Source organism: Propithecus coquereli, unplaced genomic scaffold (assembly GCF_000956105.1).
Source record: "Propithecus coquereli isolate 6110/MARCELLA unplaced genomic scaffold, Pcoq_1.0 Scaffold163, whole genome shotgun sequence".
In the NCBI taxonomy this organism is placed as follows: Eukaryota; Metazoa; Chordata; class Mammalia; order Primates; family Indriidae; genus Propithecus; species Propithecus coquereli.
Window position 1 is genome coordinate 3903788 of NW_012140858.1, and position 18670 is coordinate 3922457.

General features: G+C 57.1%; 1 protein-coding gene across 1 annotated transcript in view; it reads left to right on the forward strand.

The window, feature by feature from the left end:
- The window catches only part of COL27A1 (collagen, type XXVII, alpha 1), a 146383-nt gene that overhangs the window by 67275 nt on the left and 60438 nt on the right, over positions 1-18670 (forward strand). Inside the window, exons 16-25 of the mRNA XM_012641139.1 lie at positions 4549-4602; positions 5258-5302; positions 8426-8479; positions 9740-9793; positions 10444-10497; positions 13474-13527; positions 13691-13744; positions 15355-15399; positions 16490-16543; positions 18179-18223. Of these exons, the coding sequence (XP_012496593.1) occupies positions 4549-4602; positions 5258-5302; positions 8426-8479; positions 9740-9793; positions 10444-10497; positions 13474-13527; positions 13691-13744; positions 15355-15399; positions 16490-16543; positions 18179-18223 (513 nt within the window). The remainder of the gene's footprint in view (positions 1-4548; positions 4603-5257; positions 5303-8425; positions 8480-9739; positions 9794-10443; positions 10498-13473; positions 13528-13690; positions 13745-15354; positions 15400-16489; positions 16544-18178; positions 18224-18670) is intronic.

Consider the following 18670-nt stretch of genomic DNA (forward strand, 5'->3'; position numbering starts at 1 on the left):
TCTGCTCTGTGAGCGCTTGACACTACAAGGCTCGGAGCCTCACTGTGCTGAGGTCACCAGCCTGGGAGTGGACGTGTCCGGCTTGTAGCTCAGGTCTGTGTGTCCTCAATCCCAATAAGCCACCGGTGGCCCCCTGCAGCCTCTGAGGTGAGAGTGTCTCCAAACAGCCCCCCTTTGAGTAATTGAAACCCTTTGGCAGGCCCACAAGCAAACTGCCCGATTCCAGAATCTGCTCAACAAAGACGATTTCTGTCCTTTTTATTCAAAATGACATGGGGAATTTTGGCTCCTCTATATTTTAATGAGACCCAAAGAACATATGATCTGGCCCAAAACCCAGCATTTGGGGTGCAGTGGATAGTCTTCCATATTCTGCCACTAGATGATCATCGGCCTTGTTTCCTTGTCTATAAAGCGAAGACAGGAGCCCCACCACGTGACATTGACCAAATCTCGTGTGCCCAGCCCTGTGCTACATGTTTAATTGTCACAACAGCCCTCTGAAGGTAGGAAGTGGGATCACCAATTTACAGTTAGGGAAAATGAGGCTCAGAGAGGGTGAAGCACCTGCCTAAGGTCACACAGCTGATAAGCTGGACCCGGCTGTCCCCACAGCTCATGCTGTTCACTGCTGCGCCACGTCGCCAGCTCTGCAAGACTTCTGTGCTGACAAAGACGGCAGATGCGTGAGAGCATGGACTGGGCAGTGCCGGGGGCTGTTCTGGTGTGAGAGATGGCGCTTAGCAAGCCCGCACAGGAGTCAAGGCTGGCCACAGCCCCAGGGTCCCTGTCCTTGACATACCTAGTCCAGGGGGTGGGGGTTGTAAGTGAAGGCATGCAAGTTTCTTTTTCATTGTTTGTTAAGCCACTTTTACCAGCACCTCCTTGGGGCCATGCCCGGTGCCAGGTGCTGGGGTCACCCAGGTGAGACCCCAGACCAGGCGCCTGCCCCCGGAGGGGTCAGAGACGCACACGTCAAGGACGGTCAGTGTAGGGGGGGCTGCGAGCGAGAGGCACGGGCTCTGAGGCAGCAGGGGCGTGGCTTGGCCTTGGGGTCAGGCAAATGACATCAGAGCTGGGGGCATTAACAACGTAATGGAGGGCACAGCACCCCGGGCATAGGAAACAGCTTGAACCAGGGTCTGGGGGGTGGGTCGGTGGCTGAGTATGTCATAGGAAAGGGGACAGCAGGGCCAGAAGGTGAGACACAGAAGCACATCCGTCAGGAATGACAGGTGCTGGAAGGTCCCCAGGTTTTCCTTCAGGGGTCCCCCGGCTGGCATTTGGGGGACGAACTCACACCTATTTCTGAATGTCCAGCCTGTCCTCATGCCCTGTCACTTACAAGTGATGGCAATACGGAGAGGCAACCCTGGGTTCTTTACTGGTCAACAGCCTACCCAGGGCTTATGAGCAGGGACCGGGGACTCGGACAGACAGACGGACCTGGGTTCTGGTCCTGCCTCTGCCACACTCGGTGCCTAATCTTGGGTGGGTTGCTTGGTCTCTCCTTAAGCCTCGGTTTTCTCATCTGTGAAATGGAGTGGGGGTGACCGTGGTGCCGATCTCGTGGGGTTGAGTGAACAGTGGCAGAGTGTCCGAGCCGCCAGCGTCGTCCCTGGCACGGTGAAAGGGCCCAAAGTAACATGTAGCTGTTGTTAGCGAGGGTTCGAAGCGGGTAACGTGGCGTCTGGCACACAGTAGGGACTCGTTAAATGGTCACAGACGCGGTCGACTGTGATCTGGGTGGGAGTCGGCGAGATGAAGGGCGAAGTGTGCCGCGCAGCGTCTGGGAGCTCAGAGCGTGGAAACAGGGTCCAAATTAGGAGCCTTACTCATTGATTCTTTCTTGTGGGGACGCGACATTCCGGCCAAGCTGCCCTGGAGGGCATCCAGTGCACAGTAGGCAGATGCTCTTGCAGCTGCACTCAGGGGAGGGTGGCCTGGGGTTTCCTCTCTTCCTCCCCCACATGCTTGCGAAGCCCAGTCTGGGGGTCCTGCCGACGCAGGGAGACCTGCCCTACGCAGGCTGCCACCTTCTCCCAGTGGACCCTGCAGCCAGGGCCCCTTTGCCACGGATTCCTTCCCTCCTTGGGTTGGATGCCCCTGTCAGGTCCCTGCCCCCACCCCACACAGACCCCTTCGGAGAGGCCTGCGGAGGTGGCAAGTGGGTCCCAGTCCCTAAGGCCCCACGCAGGTGATCCCCAGCCTGGGTGGAATTCGGCCCCCACAGAACAAGCCGGCTCAGGCCTGGAGCAAGGAAGAATGAGCCTGTGTTCCCGGCGCTGCTGGCTGGTCCTCTGCCCGCGCCCTGCCTGGCCCCAGCTGGAGCGGCAGAGCTTGCTCTGTTTATTTGCGCACCACGGGGAGCTCTGGGCGGACCCCCCCTCGCTCCCTCCATCCAGGCAAGGAGGGGAGAGACACAGCGGGGCGGAGTGGCCTGTGGGAATGCAGCTCTCTGGAGGGCTGGCCTCGCCTGGCCACTGGCCACTGATCCGGCTTCTCCACTCCCTTCTCCCTCCTCTCCAAAGACCACTTCGGAATTGCCTGGAAGCTCTTGAGACGGGCCATCTCCTGTGAATCCCAGCAATGCCCTAGCTCTGTGCCTTTGCCCGAGCCCTAGCCTCTCAGAGCCTCAGTTTCCTCATCTGTAAAACGGGGATAGTGGCAGAACCGATCTTTCAGGGCCGCAGAGAGGAGGAACTCAGTTGAGGAAGGGAAAGTGCTCGCTTAGCGCAGGGCCTGGCAACTAGTGCTGTGTGCATTACCGTCACCTGTTACAGTGAGCCCTCCCTTTCTCAGTGAGAAGATTCTCGATGGGTCCTGAAAGCAGAATTTCTTAGCGAATGCTCAGCTAGGAGGTTTTGCTTAACCCGGTCAAGTGGGAATCCTGGAGCCCAGAGAGGGGAAGTGGAGCCCCAGATCACACAGCCATGGCATGGCCGAGGCCAGACTCCAGTCGTTCTGGGGGCGCAGTGGGTGGGAACCGGCATTGCCTCAGCCGGGCCAAGCACCGTCCCTCCGTCTCTCTCCTCGGGGGCCATTCCGCTGCACGGCCCCCTTGGCCCTTCCTGCAGGAGCCAGGCAGGAATGTGATTTTTCATTCCCTGCCCAGCCTCCCTCCGAGACGTCTCCAGGCAGCTCCGACACAGGAACTTGAGTCCCCATTCTTGAGCCTGGCTACCTGGGGCAGCCTTTGTTCCTCCAGGGCTCCAGAGCTGAGCCCCAACCTCAGAGCACTTGCCAGGGGCCCCCATAGAGCCTGACTTGGGAAGTAGGAAACTGAGGCACAAAGAGCTCACCCAGCAGCCAGACACTTAGATCAGTCACGGAGCACGGACCGGGGAGGGGAGAGTATTTTCAGGGGCTCCCTCTCTCTGGGTGTGGGCGTGAGGTTATGGCCGTGGCTGAGCGGGAGTTGACAGGCTGGGTGGAAGTGTGGAGATCTGAAGGAGAGAGGGCGGGCTTGTCAGGGGAAACTTCAGTCACTTCTTCACTCTCAGCCAGGGTTTCTGGGCCCCGGCACTACTGACATTTTGGGCTGGATTCCTACTTGTCGTGGGGGCCTGTCCTGTCCGCTGCAGGACGTTTAGCAGCATCTCTGGCCTCTGCCCACTAGATGCCAGTAGCACCCCTTCGGTCATGACAACCAAAAATGCCTCCAGACGTTGCCAAGCATTTACTTGTATTGAATCAGTTACTCCTTGAAACGTGGCTAGAAGGTCCATGGTATCAGTAACCCCCATTTGTGACACGAAGAAACCGGGGCACCGAGACATTAAGCTCCCCCAAATCACAGAGTGAGTGAGTCGCAGAGGAGTGAGACCTCTCCTCTGCCTCTGATGGATGGTGGTGCCCTCCCAGCCTTCCCAGAGCCCTCCTTGAAGAGCTCCCTGCAAAGGGAGCTTGGCTTCCCAGGGTTAGCAACTCCATGGGTCCCACTTTGGATGGTCTGAAGCTGGCTCTGCCGCCGGTGGGCTGGGATCTGCCAGCTGACCTCAGCGTCCCACGGGGTGCATCACCAACACTAGGGTTTCTGGAATGGACAGCCCCACGCCCCACTTGCTGCCCTCCCAAGGAGACGGCTAAGTGTCTGGGAAGCAGAAAGTGCCTCCCCCCCACATAGCTAGAGGAATCAAAGCCCCTGCTTATGTTTTATTTAATACTTGCCGCAGCTCTAGGACAGAGGGATCCATTTTACAGGGAGGGGGACTGAGGTCTGAAGAAGTCATGTGAAAGGCCCTGCATACCTGAGCTGGTATAGGGGATAAAGGATGTGACATGGGACAGAAATATCTTGCATCTAATACGGAAAGAAAGGGGGGTAAGGGAGGCCGGCAATCAAGAAGACTTGGGGAAGCGTCTGCGTGAAGTTTATTCCTGCACGTCAGTGCCGGTGAACAGGACGAAGAGCATCCCTAGTTCCACGATCAGCCCCATAGAGCTGCGTCCTCGAAAGCCCAGCCCCAGGCACGGCGGGGGTCACCCCTCCCAGGCCAGCCTCCTGCAGGCCCCGCTCATGGCATCCTCTTCTCTTTCTCTCCCCAGGGCGACTTGGGAGCGTTGGGTCCAATTGGCTACCCAGGACCCAAGGGCATGAAGGTAAACAGTGGCTGCCCCCCGATTGGGGCCTCCTCCCAGCTGGGCACCCGCTGGCCCGTTTCAGCCCAGAAGGAGGGGTGACCTCAGCCGATGTGGGGGAAGGGAGGATGGAGGATGCCTGACAGCCAGTCGTCATCTGTATGTCATTTAAGCCAGACATCATTATTGGACACCAGTCCTCAAGCTGAGCATGTGTCTGACACGGTTCCGGGCCGCAGGGCACTGGAAGTCCAGTGGGGGACATTGCGAGGGCCATAGCAGCTATAATGCAAACCAGTGACCTCAGTCCGTCCCTTAGTGAGCTGGGCGTGCAGGACAATGGCAGGCCCAAACTGCTAGGACCACATTCTGGGGACCACCCAATTTGGCCAACACGCATGTGATGCTGCTCATTAAACCCTTCCCTCCCCGCCAGCACCTCCTTCCTCTGGGTTGGTCCACGGTGCTGTGGTTCACTCACGCGCCGGTCAGCTGCCTCCTAACTCCTTCAGTCCATGCCCCTTGCCCTGCGAGGTGGGAGTCATTGCCCCATTTCACTGATGGGAACACTGGGATCTAGCACGGGGTCTGCAGCCAGCTGGTGGGTGTAAGCCAGGGCTCCTGACTCCCGTGGTTGAAGTCTCCATCACAGCTGGCCTCGGCCTTTGTCTTGCAGGGACTGATGGGCAGCATGGGGGAGCCCGGACTGAAAGGTGATAAGGTGATCTGAATACTCCCTTATTGCACTGTGGTTTCTCTGCATGCCACCCCCCTGTCCGCTGGAGGCTGCCGCTGATTTCTCGCCAGGTCCACTCCCCTGCGCTCTTCCTGCCTCCCCTCTGGCCCCCCTAAATCTGTGCTCCCCAGCTTCTTTCTGGTCACTCTGGGCGGGGCTCAGGCAGATGCTTCTGGGGGCCTGAAGACCTTGGCAGAGAGTGCATGAGCAGCTATTGCGGCACGGGGAGGGGTAAGTCAAGGCAGGGCTCTGAATCCAGAGAGTGGAGCTGAGGCCAGCGTCAGGGCTTTAAGGACAAAGCCACGGAGCAGGGAGGGCGGCGGTGGTAGCACAGGAGGAAACAAACCCACATCGATCGTCCTGGCTTGAACTTGGGAACCCAACCCCAGAGAGCATGCCAGCTGACAGCACAGCTTCTCCTCCAGCTGCCACGGGGGGGGGCCACCCTCGCCACGTGCCCTTGGTACAGCCCTGCCGCTGAGCTCTGTCTCAGCCCAGGCCAAACCAGAGTTGGAGTTGGGTAGGGGGCCCCCAGGGGGCTCAGAGTCGGGCAGCATCTGAATGACAGACACAGGGGCCCAGCACTCCTCGTGCTCTTCCTGCCTGGCCCCCCTCAGATTCCAGCAAACCAGGAACCCCAAAGAGGGTGCGGGAGGGCTTTGGGGCAGTGTTCCAAGTGTCCACAAGACATCTGAAGGGATGACACCACTCAGCCACTCCTGTGGTCAGACTCCTTCCGCACCTGTCTCCAGGTGACTCTGCTTCCTCCTATACCTGAGTCACAGGAACAGGTACCATGTGCTGGGCACCATCTGAGTGCTCTCCGTGGATTAACCCACTAATCCTCCAATCCCCTGTGAAATAAGCAGCCTGCTCAAGGCCACACAGCTGGGAAGTAGAGGGTCAGGAGCTGAACTCAGGCACCTGTCTCTAGAGACCTCAACCACGAAGCAGAACTGAGGTCAGAAGGTCAGAGCTGGCCAGGCTCTGGGAGCTCGCGTTTCACAGCTGGGGAAACTGAGACCCAAAGAGGGGAGATTCATCAAAGGAAACTCAGGGATTTACTAGGCGAGCCAACCTAGGCCCCCAGACGCTTAGAAAATTAGAATTGCTGGGTGAAAGTGGGCACACCTGGATTGCTTTATGCAAGCCCAACCCCAGGTAGCCAGCCAGGTGCAACGCCAACTCAGGCCTTCTCTACCTTTTCTCCCTCTTCCATCTCCTCCTGTCTTGCCCAAGCCTCCATCTGCAGCTCACCTCTGCCCCACCTGCGTCCCGCTGCCTGCTGAGCCCCTCTGAAGGGGCTTTCTGTTGGAGGTGGGGGGTTCCCTACACCTACCTGTTTATGCCGAGGCTTGAGACATCAGCGCTCTGGAAAGGTTGAAGTCATGGACAAGGCAGAAAGGAAGTTGGGGAAAATGAGAGTGTAGGCAGTGAGCTTTTTATAGGCCCTTTTGTGGAGTTGGCCTCAGCTCAGTGTTGCTTCAGGAACATGGAAATAAATGTGTTACATAGAACTCGGCTGGCTTGCTGGTGGGAGTTGCCTGGGACATTTAGAGGTGGGAAAGCCCTGGAAAATAAAAAAGGAGGAAATTAGTTTCATGCCCATAGTTTTCAGGAAAGTCAAGTCTTTGGGATTAAAAGAAAAAGAGAGAGAGAGAGAAATCTCTTTTCCATCCCTTTGGTTGGGAGGGGAGGAGCTCTCAGGGTTGTGTTCTGGTCGGCCGTATACACAAACGTGCCCCTTGGCCCTCCCCCGGGATGACAGAGCCATCCTTTCATGTTCTGAGGTCGCTCCTGCCTAGAATCCCAGATTTTCCATGACCCGGCCTGGACTCCGTCCCACTTACAACCACTTGGCTCCCTCTCCCAGCGCGGAGGCGCCTTCTGCAGCCAAGCCTCCTGCTCCGGCCCAGCTCTCTCCAGATCCGTTATTCTGATTTCCTGGGTGCCTTTTAAATGTTCCTTTTTTGCCTATTATTTTTTGTTTGTTTGTTTACCCCCTCACTCCTCTTTTGGACATTTTTAAAAAATGTTCTTTGGATCCCCAAACCCCAGGATATTGTGCAGTATTTTCCAAATTGGAAAAACCAAAGTAAGTTCAAAAAAAAATTTTTTTTTATTAATAATTCTGGCTTTTGTTGTACTAAGGAAGTTCTTTTGCTGGGTCATGGGCCTTAGCTGTTCGATGTGGATTTACTAAGATTATCCATTCTTCCTGGGTTTTTCTCCCCATTTTTCCCCCTGATCCCAGGGCTGTGAATGTTTTCTGAGTCCCGGGGCCAGCTGGAGCTATGTCCAACATGGAGGGCTGGAAGTGGTGAGGGCCGTGTGAGTTGGTTCCAGCCCTAAGGGGAGAGAGACATCTCCCAATCTGGTGGGCAACGACTCACCTACCAGAACATAGCTAAAAACAGGGAGGGAACAGAAGAGCCCTCCATGGCCAGAATCAGTGTCACCAAGCCTATGGGATACATTGTTTTAGAAGAGAAACACGCAGACCTAAGTCAAGACCAGTTTACTCGCTATTTACGCGTAGTCTTAACAAGCCGGGCAATCTGGTTTCCTCATGCTGTAGCTGATTAAAACCAGCTAATTCAGAAGTAGACCAAAGCTGATTGCTGGCACAAAAACCCCCACAAAAGGAGGAAGTGACAGCTTACAGCCTGGTGGTGAACGGTATCAAAGAGCAGACACGAGAACTCAGAAACCACGGTGGTGTGGGACCGTTGGACAAGGTGCCCTCACCCTTGTGTGATAACGTCAGTTGATGATGAAGAGGTTGAAGGATCGAGAAACAGTTCATTTGCTCTGCAAGTATCAGTTCTCCAGGGAGGGCCAGGTGACACTGGGCAGCTTATCTTCTGTGAGTGGCGCTTTCAGCCACCTGGCCAGCCCAGGCAGGTGTGTACACAGGCCGGCTCACGCGCCAGGACCTGCTTTCCCCTCCCAGAGGCCGTCCGTTACTCTAACAAGGCTGCCGCTGGGCGGATCTGACTTGGGGAGCAGCCGCAGCAAAGCTGTACTGGCCAGTGGGTGTGGATGCTGGGGAGGCTTCCAGAGCCCACGCGGTCCCCATCGTAACCTTCTTTGCTGGTGTGCACTCAGGGCGAACAAGGGGTTCCAGGTGTGTCAGGAGATCCCGGATTCCAAGGAGACAAGGTAATTTGCCCCCAGATCCTCCCCGGCCCCTGCCCTGCTGTTCTCCTGGTCCTGGCTTCCTTCCCAGGCCCTGTCGTGGGCCCAGACTCACCTGTGAGATGGCTGCCTCTCAGACAGTCCTGTGTTTGCCATTCTCCGTCCACCTATGTGACATCTCTTTCCTGGATTTTACAACAGCCTCCTAACTTTTTTCCAGGCCTCTAGCCTCTTCCTTCCCTCTTTCTTCCTCACTGTCACCAAATTGTTCCTTGGAGGGTACAGCTCTACCCTGTGCTCTCACACCATCCATGGCTCCCTATTGTTCCCGGAGTGAAGTCCTGGCTCCCCACTCAAGCACTCAGGACCCCGTGAGCGGGTGTCTCTGATGCTCTCCTGCCCCTCCCCTTACAGCTCTGTGCCGCAAGCCCACTGATGTGCCCACAGCACCCTAGGCCTTGGCACCACCGCGGCCCCACCTGGAACACCCTCCGCTCAGCCTCTCCACACCACCCTGCCTTTTCCCTCTCCGAGTACCCTGGGCAGCACGTCTGTCCCTCACTTGTGGTGCCACCTTTCTCCCCTGGCTTTGGGGGACTTACTTGCGCTCAGCCCCCTGCCAGACGGTGCGTTTCCTGAGGACAGGGCCCCAGGCTGCCCTGAGGGAGCTCGGCTCAGGGTCCTGCACTTCACAGGGGATATTTAGGATGAGTTTGGGAAGGGAGGGAGGGAGGGAGGGAGGGACCAGCCTCACTGACTGATTGGCTAGGGATGAACTGAGGTGGCCTTGACTTCCAGAGCCCAGCTGTGGGGCTGCTGAGACCGGCTCCTCTTTGCCTGAGTCTGGCACCATGTGGCCACATCTGGACCTCTCCCAGCCAGTCAACGAGGCCCAGATGTTGGCCAGCCCTCCCGCTCCCCTCCCTCCTCTCTGGCCTGTCTTGACCCGGCTTTGGTGTCTCTGGGTTGTGAGCCACGGCAGGCCTGGCTGCTCCTGCTGGGCTCCGTCTCCAGAGTCCCCGGGCGTAAAGGGCGCCACAGAGCCTGCTCGCAGCCCCAGGGGCCTCGGTTCCTGGTGTGGACGGGGGCTGCTTTTCACCTGAGTGTCTCTGGGGCCCAGCCTGTAGGGGTGCCAGGCTGCAGCCTGCAGCGGAGGTCATACTCCTCAAAGGTGGGCGTTCATACTCCTCAAAGGGTGGCCCAGGCCGGCAGCAGGACCAGGCAGCTGTCCACTGGGCCGGTTCTGTTCCTCACTAACCCCAGCCTGCTCTGGGTCTTTTCCAGGGGAGCCAGGGGTTGCCAGGGTTCCCCGGCGCACGGGGGAAGCCAGGGCCTCTGGTAAGTACCTCCTCCAGCACCCCAAACCTCACTCTCTCCAACTGCTCATGGAATGTGGCTGGGGACGCCCTCACACCCAGGACTTCATTTCCTCCTGCAACAGCCCTGGGGGCTGAGCAGAGCAGGGCAAGAATGGCATCTGCCCATTTTACAGATGAGGACACTAAGGCCCAGAGAGGGAGTAAGTCACCCAGCACCACAGACAGGCCTCATGCACTGAGAAAGCTCTGATGGGAGCCTGGGGCTCCTGACACCTTGTAAACAGTAGCAATGCCATCAGTCACAGCAGGGTGTCATTTATGGAGTGTTATTGTGCATCAGACCCTTTGTGTACTGTGTTTCTTCGAAGGCTGCCAACAACCCCGGGAGTTAGAGAATTATTATTGCTCCTGGTTTTTTTTTGTTTTGTTTTGTTTTTAACAGATGGGGAAGCTAAGATTCTGAAAGGTGAAGTGCCTTGCCAGGGTCCCGTGGCCAGTAAGTGTAGGAGGCAGAGTTTGAACTGTAGCTCCTTCTGGTTGTCTAGGCAGATTGTTGTCTAGGCTGACCTTTCCAGCCACCCACAGCCAGGGGGTAACGCAAGGGGTTGGTGGGAGGTCGGGCCCTTGCCCTGCTTACCGGCCTCCCCCGAACTCGCTCCTCTTCCGCAGGGCAAAGTTGGAGACAAAGGATCTCTTGGGTTTCCTGGGCCCCCTGGACCTGAGGTATGTGATGCCCCATTTCTCTGTCTGGCTACAGCTGGGACTGGGTGTTGCCCTTGGGAAACTGAGGCCCAGAGACGGCGAGGGACTTGCTTGAGGTCACGCAGCAAGTGAGGAATGAGGCTAAGCATAGAAATTCCTCGATCGGCCATCTGCTCTTCCCATGTTGCCCAGGGGCTCTCAAAGGCAGAGGGGACAGAAAGCTGGCCCCAGAGTTCTTGCCCAGCTTTGTCACCACCCTGGCTTTGTGGTTCCAGTAAAATCCTCAGGAGGGCCCTGTGTGCTCCACAGCCTGGGCCACGTCGCGGGGCTCCCTGCCTTCTCCACTCTGAGTCCCCGTCTGAGCTCTAGAACCTTCCTAGCTGCTCACAGCTGCTCTGGAAAAGCTCAGGGCTCAGAGCTCCCGGGTATGGGGAACAGGAAGTAAATGGTTTGAATGAAGGTTTTGAATGAAGAATAACAGATAAGGAAGGATGTATTTAGCAATTAATAATTCTAGCTGAGTAAGGAGACACCCGGAGAGTTTCTGACACGTGTGGTGACTAGCACAGGTAGGCTGCACCTGAATCATCAACTCGGAATTCACATATAACGGTTGAAACCAGCTGGCTGAGTTCTCCCCGGCCCCCTCTATCGTCCCCGTGTCTGGAGGACTGGGCCGAGCAGGAGCCGGGGCTGTGGTCAGTCTCAAGGTCAGCGGCACCCAGGCCAACCCCAGCCGGAGCCACCCACCCACAGTTCCCTGGCCTCTGGGTCATCTTCATTCATGAGCTCTCCGCATCCAAGACAAAAGTTTGGCTTTGCTGGTTCTCCAGACCCTTGCAAACATCACTCCTGGTATCGCCTGGCGGGATGAGGGAATGTTTCCTAAAAGCTACAAGTTCTGACTTTGCACTGTGTTGACTTTGGCCGTGACACAGTCCTATCTTTAGACAAATGCACTTGGCCTCTCCTCCGTGGCCCTGATTCCCTCCTCTGGTCACTGTGGAAAAAGACTTTCCGGAGAGCCCGGCGTTCCCAGCAGTCTGGCCAGCGCGGGTGGAAAGCACGCTCCCCCCCAGCTGTTAGGCTCCTCCAGGCCAGGACGCCGCGTCGCGTCTTCGAGATGAGAACTTGCTCATCGCTACCGCGGCCGTGCGCGAGAGAGATTACTGCCACCGTTTCGCAGATGAAGAAACTGAGTCGCAGAGCAGGAAGGTGGCTTCCTCAGCATCACTCTGCCACATAGTAGCAATGAGGGCTCCTTTGGCCCTGCCCTGGGTCCCTGGACACATCTGGAGTCTGCCTGTCCCATCCTGTGTTCTGTTTTGATTGGCCGACTCTCTAACCGGGACGTGGCTCTGCTCCGCTGCAGGCGGAAGCTGATAAGGGTGTCAGCGCCTTCCCTGGTTCTTCGCCCCTCACCCACAGGCCATGGGAGGGGGCTCCAGCTGTCCAGCACCCGGGTGAATTATCTCTCCCACTCATCAGTGGGGCCCATCAGATGCATATAAGCACAAGAATTGGCTCAGCATCCTGATCGCCAAGTTCTCTCTGGAGATGGACACCCCCCTCCCCAGGCAGACTTGTTTTCCGGACATGGGACCCAGAATGATTTTGGATGCAGATTTTTATTGAGCACTTACTAGGTGCCAGGCTCCAAACTAAGTGCTTTGCTTGCATTGTTCCAGTTAACCCGAAGAACAGCTCTGAAGGGTAGGTGTTACAGGCAGCATTTTATAGATGAGAAAGCTGAGGCCCAGAGAGGCTAAGAAACTTACCTGGGGTCCCACAGTGAGGGGGTGGCAGGACAGGATTTTGAGCCTCTTGTTTTAAGGGAAAATACATGAGCTTTGGCTTCATGTGTTAGCTCCAAGTTTGGGACCACTCTTGCCTTTCGGAATGAGAAGGGTGAGAAGATGTTTGAGCCAGAATTTAATAGGAGTTACTCAAAGGTTAAAAGAGGAAGAAAGAAAACAAAGCCAACTTAGGAAGACAAGGTGGGAGGGTGCATTTTGGTCACAAAGACTCATTAAAAAAGGATTTGATTTCTAGCTGGCAGGAAACTGAAGGAGTAATAGGACTGCCCTCAAAGATAATGGGGTTCTAGGCTGAATTAACAGAGGTATTACACCTAAAACAAGGAAGGAGATGTTCCCTTACTGGCTCGTGCTGGTCAACGCACACCCACAGAAGCATGGGGGCCCTGGTGGTCACTAACAATGGGACTGGACGGCTGGAGGCAGCCAGGCTGAGGTGCCTGGGGCCCTGACCAGAAGCTATTGAAGGGACGGAGAAGGGCAAGCCTCCGGGAACGGGGTAACTGGTCTCCAAATTGTGCAAAGACCACTGTGAGGAGAGGGAGCCCTGTGCTTTGTGGGGCCCTGGGGGGCAGCCCGAGGGTGAGGGAAAAGGGAGGCGATTCTTCTCCTTGCCAGGAAGAAACTTCCTCTGCACGCACATCCCACGGGACAGGCCTCCATGGGTGGCGCAGGGCAGAGTCCAGCTCCCTGGGCCAGGATATAGCGGGGGTTTCAGCTTCCGACAGGAGGAGCTGAGGTTCATTAAGTCAGCACCCTCCAGCGCTTTCACAGTGGCGGCAAACCCAGGAGACACCATCTGCAGGATCACTGCAGTCAAAGGACGGGACTTCTCGGGGCAGGGCGTGGCTGGTTCTGGGGAGCCATGTGCCGGGACACCCGCAACTCAGGCCTTGGAAAAGTCTGGGTCAGGGGACTTTGCATATGACCTTGCCTGTGATGGCCTTAATGCTTTCCTGCACCATCTCGTTTATTCTCTCGGAGACTCTCCGAGGTGTCAGGGCTGGGGCCGCAATCCATCCCGGTTTCAGGACTGAGGATTGCGGGATCAAGGGGGCTCACTGATCTGCCCCAGGTCACATCCCCGCAGGATGGGAGGGAAGCACAGATCAGGCTCCCTCCAAGGCCCGGGATCATAGCACAGCCCCCGTGGGTGACCCTGCTCTCTGCTTCCTCTCAGGGATTCCCAGGAGACATTGGCCCCCCTGGGGACAACGGCCCAGAAGGCACGAAGGTGAGTCCCTGCCCAGGGCCGCTCCAGTTGGAGCAGACAGCTCTACAGAAACCACAAGCCTCCAGGGTTGGCTACCTGGCTTGGAAATAGGGGGTGTCTGGCCAGCCCATGGTGGAGATGGAGGTGCCGCCTCTGAGACCCCCTTTTGTTCCCTTCTCCCCAGGGTAAGCCTGGAGCTCGAGGCCTGCCGGGACCCCGTGGGCAGCTGGGGCCCGAGGTGAGACCATCTGGCCCTGCCCCCACCTGTGCACCCACTGTCCCTCCCAGCCTGACCGCAGCCCCCAGCCTGTCTCCTGTCCTGGAGACCAAAGGCCTTAGCCCAGGTCCCGAGCCCCTCAGCCTGGACACAGCCCAGGGCCACCTCAGACTCACCCTCTAGCTCATCCTCCACAGCCCTGGCCCTATGACCCTTCCGGGGACCTTCTCTGCCCTGGGGTTTTCTCTCCCAGGGCTGCTGCCACTGCTCACCATAGCGTGGTTTATCGGGGCATCGATGGGAGGGTGGCAATTGTCAGCTGCCTTTTACAGGTGAGCCCACTGAGACCCAGAGAGGTAAACAGACCGTCTCGGGTACCATGGTTAGTAATAGGCAGGGCCACGATGCAGAGCCAGGTCTGCTTGAGCCCAAAGCCGTGACATAGGTCCTGTGGGGCTCACTTCCCTGGGTGTCCCCAGGGAGTTCCCCGACTTGCACAGCCAGTAAGTGGCAAAGTGAAGATTCCCTCTTTACTTGCGCTTGATGAAGGGGATCGGGAAGGGTCCCTGTGGGCCTGCTGAAGCACCAGGTGGGCACTGCACGGGTGGGCACTGCACAGGTGGGCCCCCCAATTACCTGTGCACGAGGCCCTCCTTAGCCTCCTCCCCCGCCCCCTCAGCTCAGGCCCCAGGGCCCCGTGACACACAGCCTTGGGTGAGGGTGTGGGAGGCCCGGACTCACCGCGACCACAGGCGGGCATCCAGCTGACATGGATCCCTTCTCGGGGCTGGCTCTGGGGCTGGCGGGGTCCCAGCGCTGGCTCTGGCAGCCGCCACGTAGGTCTGTTTTCCTGGAAGCTGGGGGAGAGGAGTTGGGGGGGGGCGGCCCTGGAGGGAGCCCCTTGGTCAGGCCTGGCATGCCAGAGGGGGCCAGTTTGGAGGCTGCCTGAGCCCAGGGGTGGTCTGGGGGGGGAGTCCGGGGAGCCCCATGGCCAGAAGCGGGAAGGGAGGGGAGAGAAGGGAAGGACAGGCCCAGCCACGTGCTTCCGTCTACGCTCACGTCACCACCCAAGGAAACCCTTCCTGTGCCTGCCGCTTCTCACGTCCTCATTGATTCGTCACTCGCCGCTCGTGCGTCCACCAAACAGCCACAAGACACTGAACCGTCCTAAGTGATGTTTGGGGCGGAGGGGAGGCGGTGCCTGCCAGAGAGAATAGGGCGTCATCGCTGTTCTCCAGGAACTCAACTGAGACCTGTCATCGCACCGTAGGGTCTTCTCCACTCTAACTAGCGAGTCCAAGGCAGGACTCGGAACAGAGCCTGTGTCTTTGAGCTGCAGTCTACAGCCCTGTTCCTCCCAGCACATGATGGGGTGTAACCCCGCTGCCCAGGACTGCGTGATCCCGGGGGTCCCCATCCACTGGAAGTCACTGTGTGGCCTGGCCTCTAGGCCATGACCGGTGGGGCCCCTGCCCCGGGGGGAATAGGCAGGTGGGCCAGGTTCACCATTTCTCCTTGTCCAAAAGGGCTGTCCTCTCTCCACCCCTTTCCCTCCTTGCAGGACGAGTTCTCCAAGAGCCTCACTGGATTAACTTTCTCCTTTTTTCCTCTCTCGTGTCTCCCAACTCTAGGGAGATGAGGGACCCATGGGGCCACCAGGGGCCCCAGGCTTGGAGGTGAGTGTCACTGGCCTGGGGGAGGTGGGATTTGTTGGAGCTGAGCCAGCTGTGCACAGACAGGGCAACATCTGGCCAGTGCTCTGGAAAGAGGTCATCAGTGAGGGCCTTGGGCCAGCGGGAGAGAGGACTAGGATAGACCCCAGAGGAGAGAGGAGCCAGAATGACTGATGTCACTGCCCACTGCTGCTATGTGCTGGGTGCTTCTGCCCGAGTTCTTGCCGCTGCTCCAAAAAGCCTTCCAGAACTCACGTGTTCCGCCTCCACCTTCATCGCAGCAGTTGCGTAAACCAGGGGTTCATGAGTGTTTCGGTATCAGGACCTCCTTACACTCCTAAAAATGATTGAGGACGCAGAGAGCTTTTGTTCGGGTGGGTTACAACTGCTGATATTAGTAATTAAAACCAACGAACTTTAACTGTACTTATTAACTTGTTGAAAATTAATGACAAACCCATTTTATGTTAATAAAATATTTTTATGAAAAATCACTATATTTTCCAAAGTAAGATCATTGAGTGGAAAGAGTGGCATTGTCTCACCATTTTTGCAAATCCCTTTAATGCCTGGCTTAATAGAAGTCAGCTGGATCCTTGGGTCTGCTTCTGTGTTCAGTCTGTTGACAATACTGCGTGTCTTGGAGCTCTGGAAAACGCCACTTACGCTCATGAGAACGAGGGTAACAAAAGACATCTTAATGTTATTAGGAAAATACCTTGGTCCTCATGAACCTCCGGAAAGGTCCACACTTTGAGGACCACAAACATAAACTCCACTCCCCTGTGCCCTGACATTCTTTGAAGTCCCCTCCTCTTCCTCACTCCCTGAAGGCAGGTGTCATTATCCCCATTTACACAGGAGACCAGCCCAGGGAGAGGGGAGGCTTCGCTGAGGTCACGCAGCTGGAGACCCTCCCTGTGTCCCAGGACACCTGGCTGCCTGGTGGCATCAGGTCTCTACGTCCCCACCCCCCTGGGGTACCGTGGCTCTCCACAGCCATAGAGACCCTGTGCCAGGTCCTCAGAGCTCTGGGACCCCAGCAATGCTGTCCCTGCCCGGCTTCCCCCGCTCACCCCTCTCTCTGTTGCAGGGTCAGCCCGGCAGGAAGGGGTTTCCTGGGAGGCCCGGCCTGGATGGCGTGAAGGTGAGGGGACCTAGTGATGCCTGGGGACAAGAGGAGAGAGGGCATCCAACACACGTGGGCTCCAGGACAAGTCCTGAATCCCACGGCCAGTTGTGAAAAGGGAGAAAAATTGGTCTCATTTATCACAAAGCATTGATAATAGACAAAGAAAGGACATAACCTAAATGTTGAACAGTGGGGGACTGTTCGAGTAATGGGGTGTAGCACAGCCCGCCAGCGCGGCATCGTGGGGTGTTTTACGAGATGGGAAGGTGCCTGTGCGGGGCGGTGACGGTGCTAGGAAGCAGGTTGCAGGATGATGGGAAAGCCCGAGTCTGCTGCAGGGCTGGTGGCACCCGTCCCTGTAGACCCACTGAGGGCAGAGGCTGCGGAGCTGTCAGGGGTTATGTTCTCTCTGGATGGTGAGATAACAGGGGATTTTCACTTTCTTCTCTGGGCCTCTGTATCTCCCCCATTGTGTACAACAGATAGGTATTCCATTTGTTAACAGGTTGTTTAGTGTTTGAAGTTATCGAAAAAGAACTGGCCCGGGGCAGGAGAGTCATGATCCTCAACTCATGGGTGGCCTCAGTTGATGGTTTTCCAAGGATATCCCTTGCGGGTTGGATTTTTCCAGCCATTCCGGGGAGTGATGATGGGTCAGGTTCACAGATGGGCAAAGCCCCAGGAGGGCAGGGCAGGGCCAGGGAGCCCAGGTCATTCCCGTCTCCCTCTCTTCGGGGGAATGGCCCACTGTCTGTCCTGGCCGCTCTGGTTTCCATGAACATGAGGTCTGCGGAGGAGTGGAGGGGAGGACGAGCCTCTAGCCGGGCAGCAGTGAGCCACATCTGTTTTCCAGCCAGACTCCTGGCTTGTCTGAGCCAGGTCCTGCCCTCTGAGGTCTCGGCCTGTCTCCCTCAGATACCAGCTGGGTTTCTGTGGCAGCAGCGGTGACCCAGTCTGGGTGGCTTAATCCCACGGGTCTGCTGTCGGGAGACCAGGGCAGCTGTGGCCACCTAAGGAGCAAGAGCCACCCTGGCAGGGGACAGAACTAGCCATGATAGGCCACCAAATATGAAAGCAGGCAATAGCCTTGAAGACGAATGAGTCTGATTTCCCTTATGTATAGCTGGGAAGGCTGAGCCCAGAGCAGAGAACAGACTCACCGAGTCACCCTTGAGCTAGTGGCAGAGCTCTGGTGGGTTGAGGTCTACGGCCCGGGTGCCCTGACTCCCCCGTTCCCTGCTCTTCCTGCAGTGGGACAGCCTGGTACAGTGGGGTGGGCATTTCAGTCAGGCAGACCAAGGTTCCAGTTGTAGCTTTACCTCTTGCTTGCTGCGTGACCTTGGGTAGGTCACTTCACCTCTCTGGGCCTCAGTTTCCATCCACAAAATCCTACGTGTTGTTGAAGGACCCAAATGAGATACACACATAGGGTGCTGAGTAATGTGCCAAGAGCCACTCAGAGGGGATGGGTGACTAGAGTCACGTCTGGGGCCAGAGTTTCTGTCCAAATGCCCCTTTGTCCCTGCCATTTGTTTGGGGTCGCCAAGGCCAGACTCTGGTTCATCCCCAGCGATGGCAACTAAGGCCAGTAACCCGAGAGGCCTGGGCTCCCGTCTCCATCCCAATCTGTCCTCTTCCGTTTCTTTGCAGGGGGAGCCAGGCGATCCCGGACGGCCGGGGCCCGTGGGTGAGCAGGTAAGTTAGTGACAGTCTGTGGGCGCGTGGGTTCCGTTTACCGAGCCCTTCCTGTGTGCCATCCTCTGCTGAGCGTCCTGCATGCACCACCTCGTGCCATTCTCAGAACAACTCCAGAAGTAGGTTGGCCCCCCTGTCACTGATGTGGACGGTGACCGAGAGCAGAAGGCCCTGACTGGGAAAGCCATGATCAGTCGTGATGGCCGTTGCCCACGGCCAGGCTCTGCACAGATGTTTTTGGTGCATTTGCCCAAAGAGGTTATGTGACTTCGCCCCCAGGATGTTAAAACTGGAGGAGCCCTTCATAATCGCACCCGTATTTCCCTCCGTTTATGGGGCAGGAAGTCAAAGGCCAGAGAAGTGTAACCACTTGCCAGGGGTTCTTGGGCCAGGCATCCCTAAACTATAAAGAAAGTGAAATTCAAACCAGTGGCTCTGGCTGGTTGG